Source organism: Castor canadensis, chromosome 10, assembly GCF_047511655.1.
Source record: "Castor canadensis chromosome 10, mCasCan1.hap1v2, whole genome shotgun sequence".
NCBI classification, from domain to species: domain Eukaryota; kingdom Metazoa; phylum Chordata; class Mammalia; order Rodentia; family Castoridae; genus Castor; species Castor canadensis.
This window is the reverse complement of record NC_133395.1, coordinates 70,929,973-70,951,492: the sequence shown is the minus strand read 5'-3', so window position 1 is coordinate 70,951,492 and position 21,520 is coordinate 70,929,973. Positions and strand designations below refer to the sequence as shown.

At 36.6% G+C, this 21,520-nt stretch overlaps 1 protein-coding gene across 1 annotated transcript in view; it reads right to left on the bottom strand.

Moving 5' to 3' along the window:
• The window catches only part of LOC109703022 (uncharacterized), a 74,822-nt gene that overhangs the window by 13,832 nt on the left and 39,470 nt on the right, over nt 1–21,520 (bottom strand). The window contains exons 3-6 of the mRNA XM_074043554.1: nt 13,360–13,449; nt 7,505–7,560; nt 6,736–6,834; nt 2,842–2,908 (exon numbers count right to left, since the gene is read on the bottom strand). Of these exons, the coding sequence (XP_073899655.1) occupies nt 13,423–13,449 (27 nt within the window). The 3' untranslated portion in view covers nt 2,842–2,908; nt 6,736–6,834; nt 7,505–7,560; nt 13,360–13,422. The remainder of the gene's footprint in view (nt 1–2,841; nt 2,909–6,735; nt 6,835–7,504; nt 7,561–13,359; nt 13,450–21,520) is intronic.

Below are 21,520 nucleotides of genomic sequence, written 5' to 3'. Positions count from 1 at the left end.
CAGCAGAGTTCAGTTAAATTCTTATTCTGGCACTTACTAAATTTCCTTAGCTGTGAAGTGGGAATAATCTTTATTTTTTTTAATCATCTGTATAAAACAACATTTGCCATCTATCAAAAATTTATGATGCATGGGTTTCTCTTTCTTCCTTTGGAAACTAAAGCAAAGAACAAGAAGACTTTAATACAAAAACCTACCTATATAAAACATAAACTCATGTAGGAAACGATGTTTGCATTCATATTTAAAATGCACTGTGTTCTATGACATTATCATACCATACAGTATATTTTGCACCACTTTAAAATTCATTCTGTTCTTCATTTTTGTCTTATCACTCTATGAACAAGTAGGGCAGGTATTCTTGTCTCTTGTTAAAGAAACTGGGGCACACCAAGGTTAAGGAACCCATCCTCAAGAGCCCAGCCTTAGTTGTAGCAGTGGAGCCTGGACTGCATCAGTCAGTCCCTGGGGTTCAGTGCTTTCTTTAGGAGCCTGTAATACGCAGACAGAAACTCACGGCAATATCAGTATCATCTAGACCAACAGTAAGTAGGAAATTGTTTGGTTGCTCTTGAATGGTCATAAACAAATAAGGGACATCAGTGTAAGTTTCCTTCAACTGAATTTCATCTCATTATCCCACAGTGACTAATTAACTGGAATTGCATCCTTCTTGCTTTGAGTCTGGCCGAGCGCTAGGCTTTACAGTTAAGGAGAGCTGAGGTCTTTGATCCTGACCCCAGTGCGTGGGCAAAAAACAAAATACAAAACAAAACAAACAAACAAAACCCCAAAGAACACATCTAAGTGTGACACAGCAGCAGAGAAAAAAGCTTGAGCACAACATCCAGGAGAGAATCTCTGGCAAAATGGAACTGCCAAAGAAGGCAGATATGAACTCAAACCAAAATACTATTATCACTACTCCCAGTAACAACAGTACAAGGAAAAATTCAACTTCACTATATACCATAAAAAAAGAGGAAATTTGATAACTAATTTAAAGGACATTTGGTAATTAATTAAATTTGTCATAACAAAATACCACAGACTGGCTGGTTTAAAATCAGGTATTTCCTGTCTCCCAATTCTGGAGACAGGAGTCCCTGTGGAGGTACAGGCAAATCCTGTTCCTGGTAAAGGATCTTCCTGTTTGCAGTTGACCACATTCTTGCTATGTCCTCACATAGTCTTTCCTCTGTGCGTGGAGGACAGAGAACTCTCTTGTCTCCTCTTCTTCTCGAAAGGACACCAGTCCTGTAAGATTAGGGTCCTAATCCAACTTAATTGCCATCTCCAAATATCATCACATTGGGTAGGCTTCAACACTGAACATCAGTAGGACCACAATGCTCTCCATAAGAAGAACTAAAATCTATGATTTTTCACACTAAAATAAATAAATAATATCCAAATGAGTAACCTGGGGGTTAAAAAGAAGATAACACTAAAAGAAAAGGGAAAGAAATTACAAATGACTAGAAATTATGAGAGGCAACACAGGACCAGGAGACATAACATGAGTATGACAGAAGTGGCAGAGGAGATAAATTATAGCGTGAGGAGAGCCAATACTTACGTATATAAAAGAAAAATAACAGGGCAGGGCATAGTAATACAAGCCTGTAATCCCAGCTACCCCTGAGGTGGAGGCAAGAGTACTGAGGTTCAAGGCCAGCTAGGCAAAATTTGCAAGAACCACTCTGAAAAATGAACTAAAGCTGGGCATAGTGACTCATGTCTATAATCCCAGCTACTTGTGGACAGAGATCAAGAGGATTGCTATTTCAGGCCAGCCTGACCAAAAAAAAAAAAAAGTGAGACCCTATCCTGAAAACAACTAAAGCAAAAAAGGCTGGAGGTATGGCTCAGATGGTATAGTACTTGCCTAGCAAGCACAAAGCCGTGAGTTCAAGCCCTAGAACCACCAAAAAATAAAATACTAAAAACAAAAGGACTGGGGGTGTGATTGAAGTGGTAGAGCACTTGCCTAGCAATGCTTCTAGTTCAATCTGTGGTACCATGAAAGAAAGAAAGAAAGGAGGAAGGAAGGAAGGAAAGAAGGAAACTAATATCCCTGAGTTATCCCTGAGTTATTCCCTGAGAGAAGAAATTTAAAGTACTCACTGAGATTCATGCTGGACACACAGGTAGCATGTCTAGGCAAAATTCCTAAACTCTAAGGAAAAGAGAATTAACCTCAAGATTTCTGAAAGAAAGGACATTAAAATCAAAATGGAGCAAAGAAAATATTGAAAATTCTTGGCTTCTCATTTATATACCAAAAAAACCCATAGAATACCAGTGACTGACCTAGGGAGAAAAGGAAAGCCCTCCAAGAATCCTAAATCATCCAAGATACCACATTCAAAGGAAATGAAAGCAGCATACCAAAGAAATACCTGCACACATATGTTGATCTCTGCACTATTCACAATAGCTAAGATATAGAATCAACCTAGGTGTTCATCAGCAGATGAATGGATAAAGAAAATGTGCTATACATATATAATGGAATAATTTTTAGCCATAACAAAAGAATGAAATCCCATCATTTGCAGCAAAATGGATGGACTGGAAGGTAGTATGTTAAGTGAAATATCCAGACACACAAAGAGAAATACCACATGTTCTCTCTCATATTTGGAAGTTAAGAAAAAACTAACCTGAAAGTCAAATAGTGATTACTAGAGGTTGGACAGATGTGGTGTTAGGGAAGTTCTGGATAAAAGGAAGCTGGAATTGGTCAGAGCATGCTGTTTGCATGTCTTGAAATGTCACACCAAATCCCACTAATATGCTTACTAAAAATAACTTTTTAAAAAAACATCCACTTACTTGCCAAGTTAATGGTAAGATATTTGCCAAAAAGCAGAACTTCAAGGAACTTCCATTGAGAAGAGTACTGCAAATATAACCACAACCAGAGAGCAAATTAATAACAGCAGGAAATATGAATCTGAAAAGAAACCATGATGAATATTTAATTTTGCAGTGAGCATATTTAAATTTAAATGGATGATAAAAAGTAATCTGTAAAGTATGTCCTGAATAAGGATTCTTGCAATGGAATAGCCATGCTATAAGAAAAAAGCTTATCAAAATAAATCAGATTCAGAAAGACAAATATTGCATATTTTCCTTCATATGTGGAATCTAGAAAAAAGACATGAAAATAGAAGGGAGAATATTTAGGAAGGGGATCAGGGAGAGGGAGAAGAAGGATGAAAAAAGGGGGTAAATATGATCAAAGTACATTATTTGCATGTTTGTCATAATTAATCCATATTTTACATAATTATATACTAATAAAAAACAAAAAATATGAATAAAATGAAGAAAAAATTTAGAGTACTTTGGAAAGGAAAAATTACCTCAATAAAAAAAGGTGACTTCAAAAAACTGATGAAAATACAAATTGCCATGGTATATGGGAAAGCAGTTGATAAGTCAATTAAAATTTAAAATATACATTTCTTAGACCCAGGAACAACACTCTTAGGAAATGAAAATTTCCAGCATATATAAGAATATGATATTTATGCACATTGTTTTAGAGGCAAATATGGAAACAAAGAACGAACCATCCATTCGTGAATGGTTAGGTAAGTTATGGCATATCAGCACTGTGGAATAGACCATAGATCAACAGTTATGAATTAACTCTGTACAAACTGATTTGGAGGCATTTCCATGAAGTATAGCTAAATGAGAAAAGCAAGATGAAACTACATATAACAGGATAACATTTCCCAAACATTGGTGTGTGTGTGTACATGTGTATGTGTTCTAGGCCTTTTCATATCATGTCCTCTACCTGGAAAAACTCTTCCCTCTAATTCTACTCTTACACCTTAAAAAGGTACAACCCTTCCCAGGCCAACCTAAGGGCCACATTCTCAGGAATGCATTCTCCAGTCCTTTACCTGAAGTTAGGACCCATTCTTATTTGCTTCCTTAAAACAGCTTTTCCCTCTATCTCAGTTCTCATGACAGATTATAATAATGATTTTAATTGCTCATCTTTCCCACAAAAGTATGGTTTGTGCAAATAGAATATCTCATTCGCCTCCAGGTTCTTGCATAGTTCTTATCAGTAAGTAGGGGCTCTGAGCTCAACTAATGTTGAGTGAATGATTCTCTTGTAAGGATCTCAATGACACTGGTAACATCACTTAACTTCACTCCTTCACTCCAAGGGATTTAGTCGAGTCTCACGACTCAGCAGGAGCTTACTTATTGAATGCATGTATGAGTACATGACAGGAAGTATCATAGTCCTGATACACGAAAGACATAACCATGTCCTACAATAGGCTTAAATGACATTCAAGGTCACTTAATACCACCAAGGTTTGGTGTATTTTAAGGGGATGGGAGCAGTGAATAGGATCTTTAAAGAATGGAACATATATTATTAACATAAGTCTGATTTGACACAGATTGATTCTATCACTTTTCCTGTGTATATCACTGAGTGTCAAGTAATAAATATATTCACAAGTGGAGGTCTTGCTGAAGAGCTGGGTTTCTATAGCCCAATATACCTTGTGACAGCACTCGCCTGCCCCCATCTGTACTCACATAAATAAAGCATGGAAACCTGACCCAAAAAGTGTCTAATTTTATTTTCTTTGTCAATTTGAAATTGGGGAGCTGAGAGGCTCTAGAGCTAAAAGAATATACAAACTCAGTTCTGAGTGCATAGTAGGGCTGGACAAAGGACAAGGCTAGAGAGGGCAGAGATGCCTGTGCATAACAGGGAGAAGCAGATGAATGGAGAAGGCCTGCCAGGATGACAGATTGTCTAAAGAGCAGATCTTTCCATTCAGTCATCCATTCAAATATTTGCTAAGCCTAGTGGGATTCCTACATTACTACAGGTGCTGGGGATTCAACTGTAAATGGGGCAATCAAAGTTGATGCCTTCCTAGGGCTTAAAGTCCTATAAAAAGAACTGGCAGGAATCAATTATAAGAAAGGGTCACAAATGTTAGGACATAGAAAGTTCAAGATGCTTTGGGAGTGTAAAACAGGAGAGTTCAACCTGGACCATCCTTCCTGCCAACTGCTCAGAGCTAATCCCATGTAGTTCAATTATATCTCATTCTCATCCTTCAATATCTAAGAGATCTTCTTTATCCCTTCTAAAAGGAACTCTTCTTTCACTGGAATTGGCATATTAGCTATCTGATACATTTTACCTGCCCTGCACATCTTGGGAAGCTGTCATGTTAGGCACTGTCCTCTTTCTGGTGGGGTTACTAGTCATCTTTCCTGCCCCTTATTTCCAGCTATAGCAATTGGTTCAGATGTTGGCACACAACCTACTTTAGGTATCTCATCATCCTTTTGTGGGGACTGATGGGAATTGAAAGAAGTGTCTCTGCCCTTCTGAGATCTCAAGCAAGAAGGTCTTTATAAGACTGGAGCTATTGGGACCATAATTGTTGTGTTAGTTAGTTTTTTGTCACTGTGACAAAATACCTGAGCAAAACTTTAAAGGAGGAAAGATTTATTTTGGCTCACAGTTTTGTTTTTTAATTTGTTTTATTTTTTGCCAGTACTGGGGTTTAAATTCAAGGCCTTGCTTTCTAGGTAAGCTCTCTATCACTTGAGCCACACCTCTAGTTCTTTGGTTCACAGACTTAGAGGTTTCAGTCCATCAAGGTGAGGAGGGCATGGTATAGCAGAGTAGCTCACACTATGGCAGGCAGAAGGTGGGGAGAGAGAATGCCTGCATTATCTGGTTCAGTTTCCTCCCTTTATTCCATCCAGATCCCAGCTTAAGGGATGGTGCTGCCCACATTAAGGTGGGTCTTCTCCCCTTAGTTAATCCTCTCTGGAAATGTACTCACAGACACACCTAGGGGTATGCTTTACTAATCTCCTAGGTGTTTCTCAGTTCAATCAACTTGATGATCAAGATTAACCATCACAATTGCCACAATTTGAAAAGAGCTTGCCTGTGTATGAAGACAGCAGAGCCAAGAAATGCTGAAAATTATAAAGATTCTTGGTGACATCTTTTCAAGCACTTCTTAGGTTATCTAGTTCCATGAGCCAATAAATTCCTTTTTTTTTCCTAATGTTAACTTCTTTTCATTCACGATGAAGAGTCCTCATTAATACAGCTATACTGGATAAATTTTTGAACCACACACAAATAATCCATGACCAAGATGATTTAGTGGAGATGAATATAGGGATGATAAAATTGACTTTCCCCTACACTTTGCCAAGTTGTAGTAACTCAATGTATAATACTTTGCCCAACAGTTCCTACACCATTTTCTTTGGCCTCTCAGTATTTCTGTGATGTGGATATTATTCCCATTTTGCAGTGCAGTTCTAAGGTTGATTAGCTACAAAGTGGCTGATTTGGTACTTGGAATGTGTTCTGGCAGAAATGTTTGCCACATGGCTGGCTCCTGCTGCCTCTCAATCTCATCTCTCCACATTGAGGTTACTATATTTGGCTCCCAGCTCCATCTCTACTCCCTGGGTGTACAAACTAAAAAATGTCCATTGGAACATTATGAACCTACTCTCTTATTTTTTTGAAGAATTAAAATCATAACATAAACTTTATTACCCAGCTACAGTCTAATTTTCATATGCAAATTTTAATACATTAATATAGTCAGATCTTTCAGGAAACTTAAATCATGCCAAGTTATTTTTCTTTAATACACAAACAAATAACATTTTTTTGAAGTCTGGTTAACATACCTGGAGATAGTCACAGCAACAATAAGACATAGGTATTCATCAGATGATAAAAAGCTCATTTTTATCCAGATTCCCTCTTCTCTTAAACATACTGCAACCCTGAGTTAAAAATAAAACACAGAAAACTGCAACTGTTTTTTAATGAAAAATCCCCTGAACTGCCAAGATCAGTCCCTAAAGATAGAGGATTTGGGGGACAGAAATAATTTTTTTGCTCCAATACCCTAGAGCATTCCAAAGAAATATTAACTTTGGATTTAAAATACTATTTTAAAATTTAACTAATGATTAAATTGATATTAAAATAAATCACTGCACTTTATTTTCTTGACAACCTATTAAGATGAAACTCTCTCTTTCAAACTCCATTATACTTTTAGTACTTAAGAATCCCATTTAGACATTATTTTGTTATTTCTATATCAATCTTTGAAGAATGACACTAAATGTTATGCACTAGCAACCCTACCATTAAGTCATCTGCTAACATAAGCCAGAGGCCATCATCACTCAATACACTTTTATTTTCAATGAACTACTAATTAGAGCTTTATTTAAAATATAAATATTGCTATTTTTACACAGGAACATTGGCTGAGATAATTTATTAAATATCCATATTTGTGTTCATGAATCATAATTTCTTGGTTAGAAATATTTCCTTATTTATTATAACAAGCAAAAAAGAAAGATGAAAACTTCTTTCCCAAACCACCTCTTGGTTGTGATAAATAATATATTTAAGAATCTGAACTTATTTCCCTCTTACCTTCACAAAGATTAAGCACAGGACTGGTGGAATGCCTCAAGTGGTAGAGCGCCTACCTAACAAAGATGAAGCATGGAACATCACAGACAATGCAGGAGACTCAATTCTGTGTGCAGACTAAATAACTTTCTATATAATTGTGGGGATTCTCCATCTTTCAAAATTGAAATTATTTAATACTACCTGAGAGCAGGGACCTTCAGACCTTCTGTTATGGTCAACTAGCAACATCTGGTCATAAATTTACAAATCATAGTTCCTATTAGCATGATATGCTAAAAGAACAGAAAAGAGAGTCAATGAGTTTTACAGAAGAGTAGAAAGGAAGCAAGGAAGAAAGGTCCAGAATGACTTCATGGAGCTCTGGGCAGCCAGAAAGCATCAGAAAAGTGTTGGGCCACTTGACTGCTGGGAATGGGAAAGGCACTCTATAAAAGGTAGGAGATGTTAAAGGACCTACACATTTCAGTGTCTTCTTGTTTTAGATAGCATTAATTTTACTTAACAACATTTTCAAAATACACTATCAGGATCATGGCATTGAAAACAGACTGAAATTAAGGGGGGAAATTTTTTCCCTTAATTAAGTTCACAGAGATAGTTGGCTGACTGTGGCAACGAAATTTAATTTATTCTTTTTTCCATTCCCTTATATGCACACTCTGCTACACTTTAATGAACAGACTGAAAATTCAATAAATAAATGCATTCATTAACTATTTAGCAGAACACAAAAGGAAAGGAAAGCTGCCGGTGCCACTCCACAGATCTCCCACTTTGCCAAAAATGATTACAGTGGTGTCAGGATTGGCGGTGTAAACCCAGCCTGTGGGGGGCCAGGGATGCTGGGGACGCTGCTGCTTCTGCAGTTGTTGCTGTTAGAGCCATACTAAAGTAGCTGTTTCTCTGGCCTTAGAATCTGAACTGAGAAATGGGAAGTTCGAATATATTCGTGTAAAGGGTTCTTCCTTCTTTTCCTTCAGCACGCACCAAAGGATGTCCTAGTAAAATTCAAGACATCAGCTTAGAATATGCTAATGCTCATAAATTAAATTGCTCACAGAAGGTGATCAATTTTTAATGTTTACACTCAAGATGTTCCTTTTAATTAACACTTAGCTACATTTGTACTCTCTGTTCACTGCAGAAAATGTCTGAACTTGTAGAGAACTGCAATGAGTAGTAAGACACCAAACTGCAGTAATTTTCAAAGTTGCATCCTTCAACTAAAGAACAAGAACTTAGCTTCAGAGGGTTGACATCATAAAGAGACTAAGTTACTCTGAAGTTACTCTGTATACACAGATATTTTTGGAACATTATTTATCTTGCTAATATGGAGGTGGAAATTATCCATCCAAAATGTTTGTGATTACTCTTAAGACCTGTGAAAGTAAAAGTGTTTTCCCAGAACAGCCAAAGTTCATGTAGAATCCATTGATTTTTAATTAATGTTACTTCTTAACTATACAGAACTAGAAAAGAACTAGATTGTTTACTAGCTGTGACCTTGAGAAACAGATTTAACTTCTCAGAATAAAAACTATATGATAGTTTTATGAATATTAAACAGCAGGTAACTTATTAGAGTTTCATGTACATTTGATATTGAGTAAATATTAGCTCTTTCCTTATGTACTTCCATTGTGCTTTTTGGTACTTTCTCTATAAAAATGGAAATGAGTTTGTCTGAAAATATGTACCTTACTATAGAGAATGTTGCTTCTGATATAGTCAGGGGTCTTACTCCAAGATAGTAACAATTCAGGGAAGTGGGCAAAGAACTTTGAAGTATTCTGCAAAGGAAAAAATATTATGTGTCATTTAAAGAAAATCTACTCTCTGCAGAAGACAGATGGGCAGAGTGGCATTGCCAATTCTATAGAAAATAAGATTGGAAGAGTATAAAAGAATAATTTTTAAGATACAATAGATTCTTCTTATTGTTAGCTTCTCTCTGACTTGTTTCTGTTTTGTTCTGTTTTGCTTTTTAATGATCTGTAAGAATAGCTCTAACATAAGATTTCCAAGTTTTCTTAGTTTGATGATAGAGAATATTTCGGGCTTAGATAAAGAGAGCAACAATAGAGAAGAATTGGCACTAGTGAAGGTGGGAAAGGTCAAGACAAATTTTGAGGACTGATTGTGAAATATCTAATTGTAAATGTAAGCATTTTACTAGTTGTAGATCTCAAGCCATGTCTTTGGGATTAAGTATCTTAAGTTTTGAAATTCTAGATTTATAAATACTTTCCACTTATGTGAAATTCTAATTCTATAACCTTTGCTTTCAGATATCTATGGAAAATCACAGTATGTGATTATTAAAATTATTGTTTAAAGTCATGACAAGTTATTGTTAGTGCCTTAGACAAGACAATGAGAGTATTACTGTTACAATACTGAAAAACAGAGTTGTGAGAACCTTCCTGGTCCATATTTCTGGTATATCTATTATAATTTGTCATGTATGGAAGTACAAAAAATAATTTCTTATAAATTTGAATTTCCTGTATTTTACTCAATTTTCCAAATATTTTCTAAGTATTACAGGATGAATACATTTTCTAATAGCAAAACAGGATATACCTATCTGGAGTTTTATTAGCTGAAGTACATGATTCAAGAGTGTTAAGAAAGAAAAGCAAAGGGAAAAAACTCCAAGTGATTTTTTATTGTTGAAGAAATAATTATACTTAATAAATAAAAAATTCAGGCCCTTATCAGCAAGAATTTCATTGATTTGGTACTTTGAGAGAGCTACTCAGTCTGAATTAATAGCTACCATTCCTTGAAACTTTTTATTTTCATTTTGTTAGACTATTTTATATTGTGTTTTTATGGGATAGTTGAGTCACTCACTATAAGTCAAGCTTGGTCACCAAAAATAAGAGTTAGCTGGCAAAATGAAATCTAGGTTATCTTAGCACAATAAAGGGAGGTGTATTCAGTTTGGACAACAAGCAGGAAGTGACTCCTCTCTCCAAGAGTATAAATGACCTCTTCTCCACCACACTGATGAGTATGCTGATCTTACATAGACCCACTCAGTCAAGTTAGAAATGCCAAGAACTGCGGCAAGCTATGTCTTCACCAAAGCAGGTAGTCAGCATTTTACATATAATATATAAAAGAAAGCAGATTTCCAAAGAAATCAACTGATAAAAAAAGTCTGTAATTTAAATTTATGCAAAACAGAAAATTGTCAAAACTTCTATCATTTATGTAAAATAAGCTCTGAAGTTTTAAGGAAGTTGGTCTGGGAACAGAGAGCTGTGGTGTACACAGATGATCCAAATTGAACCAGAACTTTTTCCTTAGCAACATCCTTCATGACCAGTAGTTGCCAGTGGCACTCACCTGTGAAACCTCAGTTCTCCTCTATATAACTTCTCATCCCCAGACTACTGGACTTGCTCCCTTGAATGGTGGTGGTCTTAGGGAAAAGCCAAGGCCTTTGAGGCCTCAGTTCCAGAATTTATGCATTACTACTTCAACTACATTCTGTAGGTCAAATCAAGATTCAAGGTGTAGAAAAAGAGACTCCATTTCTTGGTAAGAGGTGCTACAAAATGTTGGAGCCGTGCTTTTAAATTTGTCACTCATGGTGGAGGTGGAGCTATAGTCTCATTTAATATATTCTCTATTTCTTCATGAAATCCTGAGCTGAACCCTTCTAATTATTATGGAGAGTTAGCAAGGTCAGATGAAACTTCTCTAACACTATCTTAAGATTCTGATGCTCTGACTGGCCATAGTGGGTAAGCAGTTGGTTTAATAAAATTCCATCAGAATGAAGCTTATTCCTCCCTAAGCAGACTACATCTTATATATTCACCCCCAACTTCATTTTGATTTCATATATTTAAAAGAAAAGACCTTAAATATCACCTAACTCAATAGTAAGCAGGAATGCCAGTTTAGAGAAAAAATACAATTTTTACTTCTTTAAAATAATAGATGGAGGTCAATGGAGGATTATATGTTTCTACAAATAGGATAATTTTGTTATTGAATAGTATAATGGGGATTTTTTTAGTCACTAAAGATCTAATATCTGACTATAATTAAGGGTAGGTAGGCAGCATGACTACTTTTCTGATTTTCTAAATGAGAACTAGGGACATGGAAGCTAAGGGTCTCGCTCAAGATCACAGAAGTAATGACAAAACTGGTGCCACAGGACAAAACTCCCTGGGGCCAAAACAATGTTTTTTCCATTGCTCCATTAGAAAGTTCCTTGGATTCAGAAGGAGTCATATTAAGTCTTTATTCCATAGGCATCACTGGATGATTGTGGTGAGATCAGGGTTCAGCAGACTATGTCCTGAAATGGGCCAGATAATTATGACTTTGCAAGTCATACAGTCTCTTGTTGCAACCATACAAGTCTGCCATATAGCACAAAAGCAGACAGGGACAGCACAATAGGAAATGATCACATCTATTGTCTAATAAAACTTTATTAAAACAGGCCAGGTTTGGCATATAGACCAAAAATAATTTAAAACTGCCACTTATTCTTTACCTTTTTCCTGCATCCATACTCTCACCATATCTTAATTATGGGTTTAGTTTATAGCCTTTTTATCTGGGACCTGACCATGAGTGACGGGTTGAATTGTGTCCCCCTAGAACTAATATGTTGAAGCCTTAATCCCCCAATATTTCAGAATATGAAACCATTTGCATATAGGGTCTTCATAGAAATGAAAAATCAAAATGAGGTCATTAGAGTAGACCCTAATCCCATATGGTAGGTATCCTTATAAAAAGGGTGAAATGTGAAAATGGACACACATGGGAGAATGCTATATGAACATGCCCTTTTAGTGTTGAGATATTTTCAAGATAGGGTGTTGCCAATTGTTTGCCCAGGCTAGCTTTCAACCATGATCCTCCAGATCTCTGCCTCCCAAGTAGCTAAGATTACAGGCATGAGCTAACAATATCTAGGTGGTCTTAGTTTTTAATTGGCAAAATGAGACTAGGCTAATTGGGGTGAACTATGGTGGAGGTCTTGGGTCATTTGGTATCAGTTTGACCTGAAGAAGGGCTGAGGACAGGGTAACTAAGGTCAGAAACCCATGTATTCCATACCTATGGTGAGCAATAAAACCCTGAAACCAAGGTATGGGTGAACTGTGATTAGTAATACTATGTGCATGCTGTCACCTATTGCTGCTGCAAAAATTAAATACTACTCATGTGACACCATAGGGATAGAGCAATTGGAAGTTTGTGCCTGGTCTCTCCTGGAATCTGCAGAGTTTTTCTGAGTTTTGTGAGCCCTACTATCAAGTCATTGAAATTAGGGTAGCCTTGGGGACCCTCAAACATGTGTTTTTGCAAACACACATAAATGAAAGATACAAGATTCTGATTAATAACTTCTCCACTGGCTATATGTTGTACATTGGTCCTCTGCATTGGGCTAAGGATAACATGTATGGAAAAGTATTCCAAGTCCATGTGTAAATGAGCAAGCTACTGAAACTAGTGAGAACCTAAGTTAGGCCCTACCACTTTAATAAAAGAATATCAGAGTTATCATTGGTTCATCTGATCTTCAGAGGACATGGATTTTCCCTTATGCATTCACACAGAAAACTTGCCCTCCAGACTCTTAGGAGACCAAGTTTCACTATTCCAGCTAAGCCATTTGCTATCTATAAAAACTGAACAAATTCCATAAACTCTCTGAAACTTAGTTTCCTGCTTAAAAGTAGAAAAACAGTAACTACCACACAGGATCACTGTGAAGTTAAACAAAGATAATGTAAGTGTAATTGAATGAAAATCACTAATAGAGGATGGTTCTTAGCCACTAACTTCCTGGCAAAGAAAGATCTTACCTTGCTAGATCATCTTTTTTCTCTTCTGAACCTTCCAAGGAGGATTCTGCTTTGCCTTACTGATTATTTAGGAATGTGATGATGCAGAATCTAAAAGAAGAAAGGATAGAAAAAGAAGAGGCAAATATATTAAGGCTATGGAACAAGTTTTTGAGGAAAAATTTGAGATAGATCAAATAGCTCCTTCAGTAGAGGGGAAGGTAGATGGGACATAAAACGAGTGTTTTAAGAAGTATGTTTCCTCTTCAAAATACAAATATACACCTGAGTGACTTCAAACTTACTTATGTAAAAACTGCAGCTGACAGAAATAATATAAGATACTGCTTAAAGAATAGTTTTTCTATTTCTCTGTGGATTAGGCCAGATCACAGGAAACTTCATATGCTTGTATTTGACTTGTTTTCAAGAAATTCTTTCACTGAGTTCCCCTTAAAAATCTACATTCTCAACTTATATTGAAGGAATAATAGACTCAGAAAATATAATTTTTTATATGGGGACTTTTTTTAGTGTGATACAGTACTTGAGAAATTTCATTCAGAACTTAATACCAGGGGGAGAAATGACCCAAGCCTTGTATGCACATATGAATAATAAAAAAAAAAAGAACTTAATGCCACAAAAATGTATTTCTCTTAAAGATTTAATGTATTTTCCCCTTTGGTATACTGATAAGCACATAGATTTAAACCCCCATTCAGCTCAGAGTCAAGAAGTTTCTAGACCAACTTGAGTACTGACTTTAACTCTAAGTTCTGGCTGTATGAATTTGAGCTTCCTTCTCCCTTTCATGTTGCTAAGTCAGACCATTGGGAGTGGAAGAGAATGAAATAGGATTTAGAAGTTGCTGGGAGAGGATACAGACTTCCTTTGTGTGTGAGTGGGAGAGGGTATCAATAGGAGTAGACATAAGACATGCAAAACTACATCAGACAAATCTAGGAGCAACGGTACAGAGTGTTTTGATGGAGCTTTACCAGCCAAGGCTAAATGAGAGAAGCTCCTTAGGAAACTTGACCAAGCTTAAAAGGTTTGTGATGAAAACAAATGTAGTGTTGTAGATTTAGAATTTGGAATTGTAAAGAATTCAACTCATGGCAGGTGACTGCAAAGAATACAGTTTCAATTCTGAAATACCAGGAAATTGAACCTTGGACCCCTCCAGAAGAAGCTAAATGTGCTCAAGGATCATGGCTTGGAGGTTCAGGCAGCTGGAGGTAAAATAGTTTGCAACTGAACAATCTAGATGATTATGCATGCAGAGCACCCATTACTTATCTCTATGATTATAACATCAACAGTAGACCTTGATTTAAAAAGAGGAAAATGCTTAAATCATTATTGCCACCAGGATCCAATACAACAAAGCCTTCTTTTTGAGGGACATTTTAGTTGGTTTCATTAACAAAATTGCAATGTCCACTTCAGATCTCCTTAACAAACTTGAATAAAAATAAGTAGTTTAAGTTTATATCAAAACTTAAAGACAAGACACAAAGAACATGCCTAATAAGAACCTTAGAAATTATCTAGCCTTTAGCCTTTATCTTTATAGACTTAAAACTAAAATTCACAAAGGCCAGAATCACATGGCTCAGCTAATAGCAAAGGGCTGAAGCCTTTGGATTCCTGCACAATTGCCTGTCATCAGAAAAGCACAGAGTTACTCAGCCCCAAAACTCTCCCAATGCATATAAAAATTATTTTGAAGCCATTTTGGGTACAAAAACAAAGACCCACAATGCAACAGTTCATCTTACTACCCCACAGTTCATGTTTGCTTTTTTTCCCTACAAATTATACAACTCCAACTTCTTTCAGTTTTCAAATTCTCATATAATTTGTATATTCCATAAAATTCCCAAGCAACTTTATTGAACATATGTGGTAACAGTATAGACAAATTTCATCTTAGGACATGTTACTACATGTCTTTTGTTATATATCTTCCCTGTGCTTTCTTGTGACTCAAAATTTTCTATCAATATCTCTATATTTTCTAAGATTCAGTTCTTTTAAATTAAAAAATAATCTCAGCTATAAATCTGTTCCTCAGCAGGGTAAATCAAAGGTGCATAAAAGTACAACATATACATTTTTAGGATCATTATTAATCCTTGCTTTATTTACTTAAATCTATGCGCCATTTTATTTTTTTAATAACATAGGATCTGTAACCAGAGTTCTAGACCAGAGACCCAACACCAGGGGTTCCATATGTCAGGGCTGACCACTCACCCAAAGCATCAAATAGTGACAACTAAGTAGTGAAGGGCAGAAGAAGATGACTTAGGAGTTAGGGCATGCCAAGGGAAGAGACAATAGGCCTCTCAGCCCATCTACAAGGCATAGATATGAGCTCTAGGTTTAAATAGAGAAAGAATTGGGGTAAGGAGCAAAGGTATCCAAAATTATTAAACAGTCTGGGTCACAGGTGTGGTTCACTTGATCATCAGTTTAGGATTGGTCGGGTGGGGCCTTGTCAAGATAAGAAAGTCATTGGGGCTTAAGTGGTAGATTTTGCTGTTGTCACAAGATGTTTATTCACCAATCCTGTCATATCTGGAACCCAAAGTGACCTCATAAGACACTGGTTCAGAGCAAAGGACACAAATACAAAATGGAGGCAGAGATGATGAGTTTTTATCCAGCTTTTAGTAACTCTTTGGACACTTTTGAGGTCCTAAGTAAAAAATCACTGCTTTTAGCAAAAGCAGTTTCTAAGTACCTGTTGTATATCTAACATCAGTTTAAGAATATGGTTTCTTTTTATTTCTTTTTTGTTGTTGCTCTTTGCTTTTTGATTACAGTATTTTAATTATACAATGGAGTTTCATTATGACATGTTCATACATGCATAAAAACGTACTTAGATCAAATTCACCCCCTCTATTACTCTTTCTTAACCAGTCACCTCCCCCTTTATTTTTTTAAACAATTTTAATGAGTTTCAGTAGTCTATTTTCACACTGGTGTCAAAAGCAGATATTGTTTCTTTCATATTGCACATCATTAACAACCTAATTCTTTCCAAATTTTCTTTCACTGCATGCAGTGATTCTCAAACTTGGGAAATAATATTTTATGGATATTTTGAAAGAGTTCTGTCCTTACTCTTCTCTTCTCACACCTTGAATTTCTGGTAAATTCCTGTACAAAAAGGGAACATGCCATTACTCTTTAGGAAGCTAAGATTCTAAAATCTCTCTTCCCTCTTAACATTCTTCACTTGGGTTCTGGGCATTCAAGCTATCACATGTAAAATTGACAGCCATTAATTTCTTAAATAAACTTTTATCAGTTATGCTAAAACATTATCTGCAATGAACACATTTTCAGATACTGTTACTCTTCTACTCTTTATTGTATTATATTTCAGTAAATATTGCTGAATAGTTCTTTATTGTCTTCAATGCTGTTTTCCCCCCTGGGGTCCTGGGGACTGAACCCAGGGCCCTGTGCATGCTAGGCAAGCCCTCTACCACTGAGCTACATCCCTAGTCCTTCTTTGATGTTACTTTTAATAGATCCAAGCACTCTTGAGATGTGTTTAAATTCTTTCTCAAATGAGACTTCCTACATCACTAAATTTAGAAGATTTTTCCCTCACCATCCCATATTTGTTAAATACATTTCCTCAATTATTTTCTGTCTCTCATTTGTTCTCATGCTTTTGTAATTAGCCAGTGGTTTTACCCATGACAAGACATGTTGGGTCTGATCAGCTTTTCTTCAATTGTTCCTTTACTATACTTCACAGCTTCTAGGAGATTCTAGGAGTTTCTTTAGCTCATCTACAGTATTAACAAATTTAGAATTTGGTTTCCTCTTCGGGTTAATGGCTCTGTTTTCCCCTTTACTATTGGCAATACTTGTTCATGGACCATGGAGTGTTAAATGGTGTGCTCGGTTTGGGAGCTTAATTTATTGGATTCTACTATTTTCCTTTTCTAGGAGACACTATTTTCCATTGCATATAGAATAGGGATAACCTGATGCTATGATGTTACTTTGTCCATGGTGCCATCTTTCCAGACTGTCAGACTTGTATTATCCAATGCAATCATTTCTCTTTATAGTCATGCTTGATTTTTTTCTTGTTAACCTCCTGTGATGATCACTGCACAGTGCATTAAAATAGATGAACATATCATTTTAAAAGTGTTTTTCAATCCGCTAACAGACTTTGCCTGCTGCTTAAGGTTTGGAAACTAAATGCTAATGACCTATAAGATAAAATAATTCATGTTCATAGTTCTCTCCAAGTAGGATTTCCAAGTCAATTAGGGACAATCTTTTTTAACTCAGAAACTTTCCTACCTCGAGTGCAGGACAGCTCCATCCCATGCCTGGATACTGGGAGCTGCAGTTACTGAAGGGAAAATTGGTTCTGAACAAGTCTGAACTCATCCTTTACCTTACCAGTGGGGACACTTCAATCCCAACTACCTTGCTTGTAAGCAGGAAAGCTAAGTATCTTTGTTAGCTTTCCTCTCCATTAAGATTATAGAGAAATTATAAAATGTAGATCCCCATTCCCAAGGCTAAAATGGACCTGCCCCCATGGTTTGATTTCTTTTCATAATATTTCATTTTGTCTTTTACAAAAAAAAAAAAAAAAGACCTCCCACTTCTTTTTCCTTCAAGTAGTAAACAGGGCAACTCTGTCTTAGCCCTCTACACCTTTCATTTTCTCCTCTTAAAAGCTCTTTTGAACTGCTACTCTATTTCAAGCGGCCTTTTCTTTACATTTGCATAATTTAAAGGTGCCTATTTCCATGATAAAGAAATCACTTGCCCAGAAGGTACATTGGAGTTTCTACTTTTTTTTTTTTAAAATAAAAGCTTCTTCAGCTTTTAAAATAATGAAAATTGAGAGATGGAGATCACTCTTTCATCTCTGCCCCTGCCTTTTTTACAAAAGGGGAAGAGGGAAGACGGTCAGTGAAGCTAGACAAAACTTCTCTTAGTCTGTGAGACCGGGTCCTATGTATTCAATGCACTCAAATATTTTCCACCCCATTCAAGAAAATGTTTCCTATGTACCTGGCTGCATATGGGATACATTAAAAAAAAAAAAAAAAAACAGAAACTTTCCTCATCCAGCCAGTGGAACACACAATCTGAACAATATGAGCAAGTTTAATATATATTATAGTAGACAGCTATAAGCACTATGAGGAAAAATAAAAGGGGAAAAAAAGATGGGGAAGTAGGGGTAGAGATAGTTCTGAAAACACCCAGGAGAATCCCCAAAGGAAAGGCAAGTTCAGTGTTAGCAGAACGGCATGGAGGGGCTGGAGGTATGGCTCAAGTGGTATACAGCCTGTCTAACAAGCACAAAACCCTGAGTTCAAGCCCCAGTACCACCCAAAAAAACCCAAACAACAACAAACCATCAAATTACTCAATAGCAGGAAAAGAATAACAAGAAGGACAAAGAACCCAGAAACTACAGCATTTAGAGCTCCCATGACTGATAGTCTCTGAAATCAAAAAAAATGTGGTATAAGATTAGAGAATCATGTTTGTCATTTTCCTAACCTTTCTTGACCCTTATTGCACTTGAGATTTCTGAGCTGTCTCAGGAGCTCCTTAGCACACACAGGCTTTGGAAGTTTTCTCCCATGTTTCCTGAAACACGCTACTTTGTTCTAAGTATGACCATTTCATATCTGTTTCTTCTAAACCCATAGATCCTAATAAAACATGTTGGGATCTATTTTGGTATTTCTTACCCCCGCTGTGTTCTTAATTATTTAGCAATGGCATCTCACTGACAGATGCTATGCTGCTGACACCATGCCAGTCTCACTGAAATGAAATCGTCTAGCACCTGAGGGAATCCTGGCCTTCTGGACTCCATTCCTCAGTTCATTCTTATCTGTGCCCTACTTTGAGGAACTGACCCTTAGGGGAAGACACTAATTTATAAGAACTCCTGTTACTTTCATTGCTTACTTCTGCTGCTGCCTTAGTACCACAATCCCAGTCCCCATAATCCCAATGTTAACCACACTGGTGCAGTCTGTAATCAGAAGACTTCCAAATTCTTTGTTTCCCTCAGGAAGAATCTATCGCAGGACACATGGGTGTAAATGGAGTTTATTAAAAGTTAGGGAAGGGAAATACAAAGGGGAGCATGATGTGTCCCAGGTAGAATCTAGAGCCGGGGAGAGTGTGCTTCTCTTTTTCAGGTGCTTTTAAAGCCTACATTAATCCATGGGAAGGGCAGAACCAGGTGATTCCCATCCAATAATCAATGAGTGGCAAGGGGAATGGCTGATTTCCAGGCCAGGTGAGGGCGGTCCCTGAGCCAGAGCGTGGCTAATCTGAGATGTACTATTTTTCTATGAGTCCCAAACTTTCCCTCATCCTAGTCTGCCTCACCAAACCTCACAATTCTTTAAGATCAGACAGAGTGAAGTTACCATAGAGACTTCCAGAACAATGAGGGGTTGTGCATTCAAATGCCTCCAGAGGCCATGCTCATCATGTAAAGGAACAAAGTTGGATGAGATCCACAGTAAATTCTGGTGCCTTTACGGGAGAAGATGATGGAGATGTGCAGAGAAAGGGACACTTGCAAACTAGTGGTGGGAATGTAAATTAGTATACCCATTATAGAAACCAATGCAGAGATTCCTCAAAAATCTAACAGTAATGAATTGCAGGAGGCATAGGCAGGAGGATCACAAGTTCAAGGTCAGACCAGGCAAAGTTAGCAAGATGCTATCTCAAAAACAAAAAATAAAACAAAAGGGTTGGGGATGTAGCTTGCCTCACATGCATGATGTCCTGGGTTCAATCTCCAGCACTGAAAAAAAAAAAAATTAAGGCTAGAATTACTATACCAACTATACCACTTCTGGGTATAGAGTCAAAGTAAATGAAATCAGTGTGTAGAAGAAACATCTGCACTCCCATGTTCGTTGCAGCACTATTCACAATAGACAAGATATAGAAACAACTAAGTGTCCATTAACTGATGAATGAAAAAAGAAAATGTGATTTTAGGACTATTCAATCATAAAAAAAAATTAGAAATCTTACCATTTGCAACACCACAGATGGAATTGGAGATTATGTTAAGTGAAATAAGCCAGGCACAGAAAAACAAGTACCACATGATCTCACTTCTATGTGGAATTTTTTTTAAAAGTTGATTTCATAGTAATGAAAATAGAATGGAGGTTACCAGAAGCTGAGGAGAGCAGAGGGGAGGAAGGGACAGGGAAAGGTTAGTCAACAGGAACTAAATTACAGTTAGGCTGTAGTAAGAAGTTCTAGTGTACAGTAGGATGACTATAGATAGCAGTTACGTAGTATATTTCAAAAAGCCAGAGAATGGAATTTGCATGTTTGCACCATAAAGAAATGATAGATATTTGAGGAATAAAAATATTTAACCTGATTTAGACATCAGAAAATGCATACTTATGTTGAACGATCACAAGGTACCCCATTAATATACACAATTTTATGTTTCATGTATCAGTTAAAAATAAATTACATTAATAAAAAAGAAAAAGAAAAAAATCACAAACCCAAATATTTATTATTTATTTTAATTTTTTATTGTTGTGCTAGGTGGGGGTACATTGTGGCATTTACAAAAGTTCTTACAATATATCATACTTGAATTCACCCCCTCCATCATGTTTTAATGATGGCAACTAGTAATTTCAAAAAGCAACCACACAAAGACAGTATTGAATTGGCCATGAAGACCTTGCTGCAGCTGATGGAGTGGCTCAAGTGGTATAGTGCCTACCTAGCAGGTGTGAGGCCCTGAGTTCAAATCCCCGTACCATCAAAAAAAAAAAAAAAAGAGCTTGCTGCAGCTCAGATGCTAACTGGTGGCTCCTGATTCTTATCATTCCATTTAGCTAGATCTGTCTTTGCTTGTTCCATGGTATTCACAGAAGACCAAATTAAAAAACAAGAGATTGAGAAAGGATGACCAATACTTTCTAAATTTCATGACATCTGTGACTTAGTGGCTGCCCTTATATTTAGGATTCTGAGGCAATTGCTGGGTCAGCAGGAAAAGTACTGTGTTAAGTTATCAGTGTGGAATAATAGTATAGAAGGCATATATTTGCCATTCCTTACCCAAATTATCACCATGATAGTTAGTGTTGGGTGTAAAATTAAT